Source organism: Phyllostomus discolor, chromosome 5, assembly GCF_004126475.2.
Source record: "Phyllostomus discolor isolate MPI-MPIP mPhyDis1 chromosome 5, mPhyDis1.pri.v3, whole genome shotgun sequence".
Classification (NCBI taxonomy): Eukaryota; Metazoa; Chordata; class Mammalia; order Chiroptera; family Phyllostomidae; genus Phyllostomus; species Phyllostomus discolor.
The window spans coordinates 139,449,961-139,462,359 of NC_040907.2; the positions used below are offsets into that span (position 1 = coordinate 139,449,961).

The 12,399-nt window shown below is 35.0% G+C and overlaps 1 protein-coding gene across 2 annotated transcripts in view; it reads left to right on the forward strand.

Moving 5' to 3' along the window:
* Positions 1–12,399, forward strand: part of PCDH15 (protocadherin related 15) — a 775,879-nt gene that overhangs the window by 674,167 nt on the left and 89,313 nt on the right. For both annotated transcript variants that reach the window (XM_036026943.1, XM_036026942.1), the window contains exon 27: positions 5,166–5,293. In XM_036026943.1, coding sequence (XP_035882836.1) covers positions 5,166–5,293 — 128 coding nt within the window. The remainder of the gene's footprint in view (positions 1–5,165; positions 5,294–12,399) is intronic.

A 12,399-nucleotide genomic window follows, 5' to 3' on the forward strand; every position in this document is an offset into this window, starting at 1 on the left:
CCTCACACACTTCCTGAAAGTGTTTGAGTGGAGAAGCTCTACTGTGTCTGTGTTGTATACATTAAATATTAATGAAACAGAGTATCTAAGTGAATGCTGTTATAATGATTATACTGTTGGAGGATTGGCCAACATTTATTTTACATTTTTGATTAGTCATATTCTGATTGTTACTCAACTTTATATGGTAAATTTGACAAAATTGAATTCATTTAAGGCATACATTATGCTTATTTGATATATGCATATATTGTGAAATAATTGCCACGATCAAATTAGTTAACATACCCATGAGCTCACATAGTTACCATTTGTGTGGGAGGTGGAATCGGGGAGGTGAGGTGAAAACATTTAAGGCTTCTTAGCAGATTTCAAGTACATTAGTAATAATTCATAGTATTATTAACTATAGTTACCATGGTATACATTAGATTCTCAAAACTTATTTGATGCAGATACTTGCCCACAGTGCCCACATCATTATGGATGAAATGAGACATTCAAACAGACTATCGAGTCTGGTGGAGGAAAAGGGACAGCATGGCTTTTCTCTCAAGGGGAGCAAAAGCCTTGGCCCTTGCTGTGACCTGCCTTTATTGGGTTTCTTGGCACATTACATGATGGTCCTCATTTACTATGCACAGGTTCACTTTAGGTGGTTACCTTTTACAGAAAACAAAGGACTCAATGCCACTCATCACAACACAGAAGAGGGGTATTTGCAAATGAAAAGGCAAAAGTGGTTGAACTGGTTACACTCATCCTTGGAAGGTTTAGCATGGATATTAGGAAGTTACTTTGCAGTAAATGTCCTCAATTCAAGGTGAGGGAGTTTTTTTAGCAAGAGCAAGACTCAAAGCAGCAGCCTAGGCACATTGTAGGCCTGATTCCCTACGAGAGAACCTATCCGTGGGTGTGGGTCCTGTGCATCTCCGAGTGGGAGCTAGGGCCACACCACGAAGAAAGGTCTCCTGCACTTACTCATCTTATAACTGCAAGTATTTACCTTTGACCAGCCTCTCCCCATTTCCTATACTCCCAGCACCTGCCAGTCACCCTCTACTCTCTGTTTCTATGAGTTCTACTTCTTAATATTCCACATATAAATAAGCTCATACAGTATTTGTCTTTTGGCATATTTCTCTTAGTATAATGCCCTCCCATTTCATCCATGTTGTCCCCCTCTCCTTCATTTTCTACCTTAGATCCTGTATCCTTAAGATATTCTTTTATTTTGTGACCAAATCTGACACCAGTTGACTAGAGGATATTTGTTAAAGTGGATATAGGTGAATTCAAGGCAAATGAAAGGACTTCCTTTGTCACAAAGTGAATTGCAAATTCATAAAATTTATTTCTGCAAGGTGGGTGAATAGGCTGAAATCATCAGTAGAAAAGGAAAATATTAAAATATTAATGTTAATGTATTTATTCATTTATTCAACATGACCTAGAACAAACTTTCAAATATTTTATATTCTAAATGAGCAGTCAGATAAATATTCAACCAAAATAATTGCAGTGGTAAAGCTGTGCAGAAAATAAAAACACTGGTGGGACTTAAATGACTGGGGTTGGGGAGGTGTCTGTGAAGACATCGTTGAGGTGATGATAACTGGAAAGTAAATGGACTCCTTATGAACAATTAAAGAAAATCAAGGTGTTTGTGATTATAATCTTTAAATTGCTGCTTGCCAATAACTCTCAAACTTCTTTGTACCCATACTAGGTACACAAATTTGCCTTTGTCCTAAAAGAGGTAGAGGGAACAGTAAACAAATGTTAAGTGGTTAGGTTGTGTCGTCAAACAATGAGCTCAACTCTCAGCCAGTACCATGAACTAGAAGAAATATGGGAACGTGACCAAACCTCTGTTTCCTGTTTTGCTCTTCTGTAAAAATAAGAATAATAATATTTACAATAATAGTTTTATTTCATGGGACTGGGTTCTCTGTATAGCTTGGAACAATATTTGCCACATGTTCTTTGATAATTGTTAACTTATCAAAGTATTTAACTTTAGCTAAACATAGAAAGGACATATGAAGAAGCATGTATTTATATTCTCCAACTTTTAAGAGAAATAAAGAACTATTAAAATAATGTATACATATTGATGGTCTCGAATTTGGACTCAGTCACAATTAAAATGAAAAATATTTTTAAATATTTCAATAGATGTGAGAAAGCATTATTTATACTGTTAACCACACTTTGGTGCTGGGTTTTCTAACATAGGGGAAGGGAGGGAGAAAGAGAGGAAGAGAAACATCAATGTGGAGTTGCCTCTACCATACCCCCTACTGGGGACCTGGCCCACAACTCAGGCATGTGCCTTGACTGGAAATCAAACTAGGGACCCTTTGGTTTGCAGGCCAGCATGCAATTCACTGAGCCATACCAGCCAGGGCTTCTATTTTATATAAAATTGTGATTGCACAAAACTGACTTATAAAATGCATCAAGTCAACAGTGAATAGTATAAAGTTATTTGGTATAAAAACAGACCAGGATTAGACTTACATGGAACCCAGTAACATTATATACTAAATATACATAAAATATTTATAGTATTTTATTTCCATTTCTTTCTCTGCCAGATGAGTTAGGAAATTATGTAGTTCCATAGCATAGGCTTATGATTCAATTCTTATACATTTTAATTATACAAATTAAATATCTAGGCAAATATTTAAAAATCAGAAGAGAAACTAACATAATCATATTGAAAAGAAGTTAGAGACAAAAAGAACAACCAATTTTAAAAAATGAGATAGATAAGTTAAATATATGTGTATGTATTATTATTAATATTAGAATGCATATAAATTTAAAGATGCTCAAACCTGGCAGGTGAAACTTAAAACAAAAATAGAAAGAGATTTAAATATTCACTATGATTATCCTTTCATAATTGTGCTTCCTTTCCTAATATAATTTATAACATGGAAGTACTATCATAATTTTTATTTCATGGTTTCTTTAAAGCACTGGATATGATTAAATTCTATATTACTCATAACAAATATGGCTTAAGTACAACTGGTATGGGAGCATGATAGCTTGTATTGGAATAATGTTTGTGAGATGAATAGATTAGAAATAAAAAAATTGAAAACTTTTATCTCATCTATTGAAGTTGGATAATTTATTTTATAGGAAATGTACAGTCATTGAATATCAATAATATAAATAGATATCTAGATGTTTCTATAGGATGTTAATTTTAGAGATTTTTAATAGCTGCTAAAATGATATTTAAATAATTATTTTTATTGCAGTCTCTCTGGAGTTTATAAAATATATATATAATATTTTTATATAGCTTATAAGTATTGCTGTAAATTACAACACTGATTCTTATATTAGTTTTCCTAATACCTAAGGAAATAATAGATTTTTAAAAGATTTCCAAAAGTACAAATTGTTCCTAATGACATAATACCTTTATGCCTAGGCCTAACCTTGTGTCATCATTTTCTATAGTGCCAGGAGAAAAATAGGCAAGCTTCAGAACATAAATCTATCCCTTTATAGTGAGTTGAAAATCAACCTTTACTTTTTCAGTGTTGCAAATAGGGATCATAACCAATGTGGTCATTTATTAAGAACATGAATACAGTTATTGGAAAGGTCATGTAATTTAGGATTACTTTTCTTTAAAAAATATTAAATTTAGAGCTATGAGCTCCTTGATTCCAGAGATAAAATGACCTGCTAAGATGAAAATGGGTTTCATTTGGATGAACTCTAATGATGGGTGGCTCACCAGGGTTTAGTTCGGAGTCCTGGCACTATAGAGTAGAGAAGCATAATCTGCCATTAGCCTCGTTCTCTGTTGACCTAGCACACTTTTTCTCTTGATTCTAGCTCTTCCAGTTCAAGAATGGTAGAAAAGAGGCTAATAAGAGAGAAACTAAATGAGTAGCAGCAGGATATGGGGTGAAACCTTGGAACTTACCCTCTTGTCTCTCTGATTTCAGGGCAAATTATAAGAAGCTTGCTATAAATTCTCACTAAGATAATGCAGATTACTCATTCATTCATTTATTCAATCAATATAGATATATTGCTGATTGATAGGCATCAATCAACATAGATAGATATATTGTATACCCATTATGTACCCACTGTGATAGTAGGTTGGTGTTAATTAGTTATAGTTGGGAACATGATAAAGCAGCAAAATTTAGAGTATGCATGATAAATAGTTTGTCTATCAGTTGTCATATATTTGTCATATAATTGAAATGCTTGAGAGAAGTTCACTTACTACATCAGAATGTTTATATAATTTTAATCTACTTTTGCAAAATGATTAACCCCTTATTCCTCATTTTATTGGGTTTGTAAAGGTCATTCTTGTACTAGTGACAAGCAATACATTTCTCATTAAACCTGTGATGATTGTGGGGGTGAGATTCTAATATTTGATAACAAAATGCATTTTAATGAAACATTTACTATTGTTTAAATTACAAAACCTGGTATTTATGAGTTATGTGTCAATTCTCTTTCCAACACATCTTTTACAATGAATAGCAGAGAGCCTCTGATACATGATAAAACTTATTTTCCCTTTGCAGAAATAAGTACCTCATCCAAATATCACTCACTTTTATTTTTGTTTTGTTTTTCTTTTTAATCTTCATTGTATTTCTCCATTACAATGCAGCCTCCTTATTTTAATCTTAAATAAAAATGTTATAGCACATTTTAAGCTAAAGGAATATCATTGCTGCTTTTATACTTAAGAATTATATATGTATGTATATATATGCAGTTTTTATTACTTCATAAATGTTTATATATTTGTTCCACTTTTGTATAATAGGTAATGTGTGAAGTGTTTTTAAACATGAACAATTCAGTTGTTTTATTAAAATTAGCAGAATGCAATACTTTGGTGCCTATTAAATCAAATAATATGAATTGCCAGTACCTGCTAATTAAAAGAAATAGGAACAGTTTAATGTTATGTCAGAAGCATCATTATAAATGTCCTCTGTGGATTTTGTAGTATTAGTCATGTCATTTAGGGATGACTTTTTGATTTGTTATTTCCATTGATTCAGAAAAAAAATAAAGTACAATAAATATTTATTCTACTGCATTTTTACTAATGAATAACCACTAATAAAAGTATATTATTTCTTATCCTCCAGGCAATACAGCTAAGGTATATATTGAGATTCAGGATGAAAATGATCATCCCCCAGTGTTTCAGAAAAAATTCTACATTGGAGGTGTATCTGAAGACGCAAAAATGTTTTCTTCTGTGCTCAAAGTTAAGGTATGAGAAAGTTTATTAAGATCCAGAACTAAAGTAAAAGCAAAGAATTTAATTTTTTTAGATCAATTATAACCAATTTTGCAGATAAACTAAAAATTGTAGTTTGCATTAACTGAGTACTTATTCCTGTTTAAATAAAGACTGAAACATGGAGACAGATTAGTATAATTAGCCAAACAAAATACATATTAATTATGATGTGAATGCAAAGCAAACTTTTGTATTTTATTTTTACTACAAAAAAGAAACACATTACTTATTATGGTTTTTGCTGTATAAAAAATTAAAATGTACATTTTCCTCATAGACTTTTTAATTGTCACTTTCTAATAGAAGAAATCATGTAATAAATTCTGAAATGATTTTTCTGCAATAATTTTTAAAACTAACAATGCTAGTTATATAAATTAAAACAACACTACTAATTTCAGTATTTTATTAAATGTTTTAAAAAATTGGATGTGTCAGAAAAAATTGCTAACTTGGAATTTTAAAAATACAATGTCTAAGACTAAAGTTGAATATTTTCAATTTTTCTTCATTATCAGTGATGGAAGATATTTTTCATGGTTGGCAGTGCATGAAGTCACAATACTTTTATTACTAAGAAATAAATTTATTAATATTATCTTGCATTGGGGAAATGTTTAGAAACTAGAACATTTTAGATTCTCTATTTCAAGTATTTTTCTGGAAATTCTTAATAAACAGATTTTTAAAAATAGCTATTAACATACAAACATTAAGCCTAAATTTCCCTGAGCAAACCCAGCTGTTATTTCCTATAGTTCTTGTGGGGGGGAGGGGGCTCCACCTGCAGGGCCCCCCTAGCTGCCATGTTTGGGAATGAGTCTACCAAGACATGATCTGTTTGGGAAGGAAAGGTGGCCAATCTCTCAAAGGAGAAGGGCCAAGAACCTTTTCCTCAATGGGCTTTTATTGGGTTCCTTTTGTCCAGGAATACAGGTAAAGCTCATTAATCATTGTCAGGCAGTAAGGATCAAATAATAGATAACAAAGAACTCTGAGGGCCTATTTTGAATCAAGATCAGATAGCTAAAGACTTGTAAAACTTTGAGGAACAAACTCACTTCTTGCTTGGACCCTTATCATTTAATTGAGAGCATTTTAAACAAAGCAGATTTCACAGGATTTTACATATTCTTTCTTAGGCTTGATTGCCTGGGGAACTTGCCCTTTCCAGCACAGGGCTACACTGCCCTCTGTCATTGTTTCAGGCTTAAGTCAGGCAGGGGAAGTAAGGTAGCCAAGAGATTAGGAGACTTCTTGCAGACAGAATGAGGACTCAGGCTTTGTCAAAGCTGAGTGGCGAGGGTCGATCACCCACTTTTGCTGTACCCCCCAAAGTCCTTCCTTGGGGGCCTCCCACATGATCGTGCCTGTCTTAGATCATTCCCCTGCATTGGGGAATCTTATCTGTCATTGGCTAACTGACCAAGCATTGGAGGCCAGTTATGGATGAAGTAAAAGGAGAAGAAGCAGTGCTCCTGCCAGGAAGATAAGCTTTTGTCTCCTTGGTGGCTTCTGGTCCAAAGGTTGCTCACTCAGCCTTAGCCTTGGTGGGGGTTACAGCTTCTGAAACCAGGCAGGGTGGTTCCCAATAGTTCTGCACATCAACAGTTGCCTTTCTTTCCTTATTGCCAGGAGGACCATAATTAGAGTTGTGGGGTTTTGACATATTGTCTTATCACTTAGAACACCTTAAGAAATAAAAAAAAGTCAATCAAGCAAATACAGCTTGTATGTTGTACTTGCAAAATAGCTTTTTCACAGTGCCAAATACTGATTCCTGATCTAAACCACCATTTCTAACCAAAAGTGGTCCACAAATTTAAGTCAATCACATTACATACATACAACTTGCATTATGATTTGCAAGTAACAGTCCTTTGGAGATTATTTTTATCTTGTTTTATATTTTAGTCCCATTAACTATTGATTGATACTGTTTGTTCATTTAATCAGTAAACATATTTTTGTGTATTTAAAGTGTGCACTCTTCTAGAAGTTGGGCATAGAACAATTCAAAAACAATCAGACAAACAAAATGTTGTCACACTACTAATACAAACTAGTGGGGGAAAATGTGTATCAAGAAAATCAGTATCTATTTAATACAAACTCATGTGGTCAAGAGAAAGACATGTGGATTCCTATATAAAGAGCATTGTGGGCATTCCAATATAAAGTATCTGAAGCTAGAAGAAGCTTGGAGATCAGTGTGACTGAAAAAGACTGGTAGGAGATGGGATTGAAAATCTAGTTCAGAATTACAGTATGGGATTTACTCTAGAGATCTTATTTTTTTAATTATATTTTATTGATTGTGCTATTTTTGTTATCCCAATTTTCCTGCCTCTTCCCCCTCCACCCAGCACCCTCCACTTCAGGCCATCCCCACACCATTGTTCATGGCCACTGGTCATATGTCTAAGTTCTTTGGCTACTCCATTTCCTATACTGTACTTTACATCCCCATGGCTATTCTGTGACTACCTATTTGTGTTTTCTAATCCCTTCAACTCTTCACTCATTCCCCACTACCTCCCTGCTATCTGGCAACCATCAAAACGCTTTTTGTATCCATGATTCTGTCTCTGTTCTTCTTGTTTGCTTAGTTTGTTTTTTAGATTCAATTGTTGATAGATATGTATTTATTGCCATGTTATTGTCCATAGTTTTGATCTTCTTCTTCTTTTTTTAAAAAGATTTTATTTATTTATTTTTAGAGAGGGAAGGGAGGGCGGGAGAGAGAGAGAGAGAGAGAGAGAGAGAGAAACATCAATGTGCGGTTGCTGGGGGTTATGGCCTGCAACCCAGGAATGTGCCCTGGCTGGGAATCAAACCTGGGGCACTTTGGTTCCCAGCCTGTGCTCAATCCACTGAGCTATGCCAGCCAGGGCTTCTTCTTTTTATTAAATAAACCCCATTTAACATTTCATATAATAATTGTCTGGTGATGAGGAACTCCTTTATATTTTTCTTGTCTAGGAAGCTATCTGCCCTTCAATTCTAAATGATATCTTTGCTGGGTAGAGCAGTCATAGCTGTAAGTCTCAGTTCTAACATTCTAAGGACATTGAATGGTTTTATCCACAGGGAAAATATAATCCAATGTAAGAGGAGTATTCTGCATGATGTGCAGTGTTGGGAGTGGGGACAAATAGCAGTGTTATCAGACAAACGTAGTAACAAGATTGAACACATTATATCCAGACAAGATTTGAGAGTGGCTAGAACCATGGTAGTGTCTAAGACATAAAAGGGTGTCAAAAGATAGCCAAAAGGATTTGCTGATGGAGATATGTGGGACACTAGAGAAAAATAAAAAATGACTGAGGTTTTTGTTCTGAACAGGTCCCCCTCCTTCTGCCATGATTAGGGTGGCAGCCATTAAGAGTTCATTTTTTTAAGAGTTTATGTTGGTGAGGGTTTCTCAATATGCAAGGCAGTTAGAGATGCTGACCTAAATTCAGGAAAGAAATCATTGGCCAGGATGAACTCACCTAGAAAATGGGTGTAGACAGGAAAGTCCAAAGACTTTTCCTGGATACTCAACAGTCAGAGATCAGAAAGAGATCCACAGGATACTGAGGATATATTGCCATGAGGTAGCAGGGACACTAGAAAAATGCAGACTCCATGCACCATGTGAAGAACAAGCTTGTTAAGAAAGGGACTGATCAATTGCCACATACTCCTGTGAACAGAATGCTCCATTGGCTTTTTCATGACAGCTTATGATATTAGGAAAGGGGAAAAGTTGGGACAACTATAATAACATAAACAATGAAATATTTAATTAAAAATGTATAAAGTCAAGCCCTGGCTGGCATAGCTCAGTGGATTGAGTGTGGGCTGTGAACCAAAGTGTCACAGGTTTGATTCCCAGTCAGGGTACATGCCTGGGTTGCAGGCCATGAGCCCCAGCAACCACATATTGATGTTTCTCTCTCTCTCTTTCTCTTTTTCCCTCCCTCCCCTCTCTACAAATACATAAAATAAAATCTTTTAAAAATGTATAAAACCAGATCCAACAAACCAATAAACAAACAAATAATATATTATAGTGGAGAAAAAAACAATAAGCCAAATGCTAAAATATTCCATTAATAAAGGACATGATTAAAGTGGTCTGTAGATAGCTATAGTAAGAGAATTTAGGGGGGTGATGATGATGGCATTCAGAGTAATTGGTAGAAGGTGGTGAAGGAGATGACATAATATTCTAGAAGCAGGAATTCAGAGACAGAAAGGTACCTGCCATCTACCCTTAGGGAGCCACTATTTGAAACAGCTGCAGAAAGCAGTCTTGTATGAGGGAGAGGTGCTGGGTGGGAGGGATCAGAAAGCAACTGCAGTATTTAGAAAGGAGGTTAAATATTTAGGGGGTATTGATGATGGTGGTGCATGAATTCCAGGGGATTCTAGGGAAAGTTTGTTGGTAGAAGTAAAGGTGAGGTGGGAAACTGAGTCACCTGAGGATGTGTAAATGGCTACATGGGAAGAAATTTCTGGGTGGTGAGAGATTCCTTAGAGTGAACAACAAGATGAGTCTGATTGATTTTCTAGAATTACTGTGAACTCTGCAGGGCATTCCTCCCTTCAGTTGGTCAGTAGACTCCTTGGGCTAGGGAAAGAAGTGTTTCTAGGAAAGCAATCTCATGCGATGTAAGGTGGAAGAGAAAGAGATAAAAGCTTAGCAACACATTGATGCAAGTATATGCTATTATAATAACTCAACTGGGAAAGCACAAATCACCATGTGGATTCTAAGGCCAGAGACATTTTAACTGGTGAAAGAACATAAAAGGTTTCCTAGAGAGTAAAGAATTGGCAAGGCACAGAAAAAGGGTGGTTAGATCTTTGCAGGGAATTTTAAATGAGGAGGATAGTCTAAGCAGAGGAAACACAATGAGCCAAACCTGCAAGAAACAAATTGCAGTGTATTTGGAAGCAGTGATAAGAAGCAGGTACCTTAGGAGGGATGAGAGGAATAAATCCTTAAATGGTGAACATTTTCAAGTGTTGCCTTTAGCCGTAAAGCCTGTGATTTTTCTCCTTTCCAAATTTAATCAGAATGAAAATGAATTAAGCAGTCCTCAATCCATACTTACAGCCCCCAAATCTTATTGGAAACTGCACTGAATCAGGGCCAGCTAAGCTCTAGCACTTAATGGAAAGATGATTTAAAAAATGGGGGAACAGCCGACTATTATGAAAGAGGCTTTTATACTGCTTGCTGTATAATGTTGGAGTAATATAATATTTCATCCATCATACATGCAAGTTAATTTTTTAAGTTCATCATAAATGCATAATGATAAATTTTAAATTAAAAAACTGTTATATGTAAGAAATAAGAAGAGGAAACATATTATAGAATTAACTAAGAAAGATGAGACTGAAATATCAATGAATAAAATTGTTCTTATTAGCTTAAAATATAGATAGTGTATTAAGGGCATTATAAAAAATATGTTGGGGAAAAGGCAACACAATGAGAGTATTATTGAAATGAATTATCCATTATAAACAGTACCAAAAAAACTTCTTCACATTTGCTCTAAGGTGGAACTTCTAATATGCTTAGGAACTTGGAAGTTCATTTTAGAAAATACATATTGTGTTCCTAGTATACAGTGAAAATCCAGAGGCAAACAAAACAAACTGTGCCTCTGCCCTTAGAATTAAAACTATTGTATACTAGACCCCCAAAAGAAAGTAAATAAGGCTTTTATTTATAAAGACCTGTAGAGATTTGGTTTCTGGCTCAAAAATTTGAATGTTCACGTCATGTAGAGTAATTCTGGGGTGCTGTCAAAAGGACGCAGAACACAAGAATTAATTTAGTCATATCCCCTATATTTACAATGGTTCAATTTTGATATCTCTCACAACTGGATCCACCAAATCAATTTTCACTGATCACATGCAATCACTTTAATTGCAGGAAGAGGTAGAAAAAATATGAAAAGGTAATATTTTACTTCAGTCTTTAATAGAAGTATTAACATCAGTTATAAGTATTGCCCATATATATCCAAAAGAATGAAAGCAGGGACTGGAACAGGTATTTGTACATCATTGTTCATAGAAGTATTATTCACAGTAGCTAAAGGTGGAAACAACTCATATGTCTATTAACAGATGAAGGGATGAACAAAACAATAGAATTTTAGTTAATCTTTAAAAAAAATAAAATTTGACATATGCTACACCATGGATAAATCTTGAAGACATTATGCTAACTGAAATAAACCAGGCATGGGAGGGCAAATACTATATGATTCCACCTGTGTGAGGTTCCTGAAATAGTCAAATCTATAGAGACAGAGAATAGAATTGTGGCTGTCAGGGCCCATGGGGATGGCAGATTGAAGAGTTAGTGTTTAATTTGGGAAGACATAGAAGTGTACACATGACTGGTGGTGATGATGGCAGCCCCATGTGAATATACTTAATGTAGCTGAATTGTGCACTTAAAATGGTTTGTATACTTTTTATTTTTTTAATTTTATTTTAATTGTTGTTCAAGTACAGTTTTCTGTCTTTTGCTCCCATCCCAGCCCACCCACCCATCCCTCCCCACCTCTCTCCCATTTCTACCCCCCACCTAGTTTTTGTCCATGTGCCCTGTATATCTGTTCCTATAAACCCTTCCCCTTTGCGACAGCATGGATGGAACTAGAAAATGGTTTATATCTTAAATCTTATGTGATGTATATGTTAGCACAGTTAAAACTACCAAAGGTGTGGGATGGCCATCACCAATATGGATGGAACATGAAAACTGTTCTTTTCGAAGATGTTATTCTTCAGTGGTAACCATTCCTCTTATGTTATTTTGAGTGTAAACCTTACATTCAGTTTCAGGAGTAAATATTTGTGATAGTCTATTTGTATATTCTTGACTATGTAACTGTGGTCTTTAACATTCACTCCCCAGTGCACCCATCATCAGTGATGTCAGTACCAGTTGCAACAATCTGACAGGGATGCTCTCTGTGGGACAACACTGCCCCTTCTCGGTCTACAAGAAATGCATGTCAGAATTCCCCAGAAAATCCTGATCCACCCTTCTT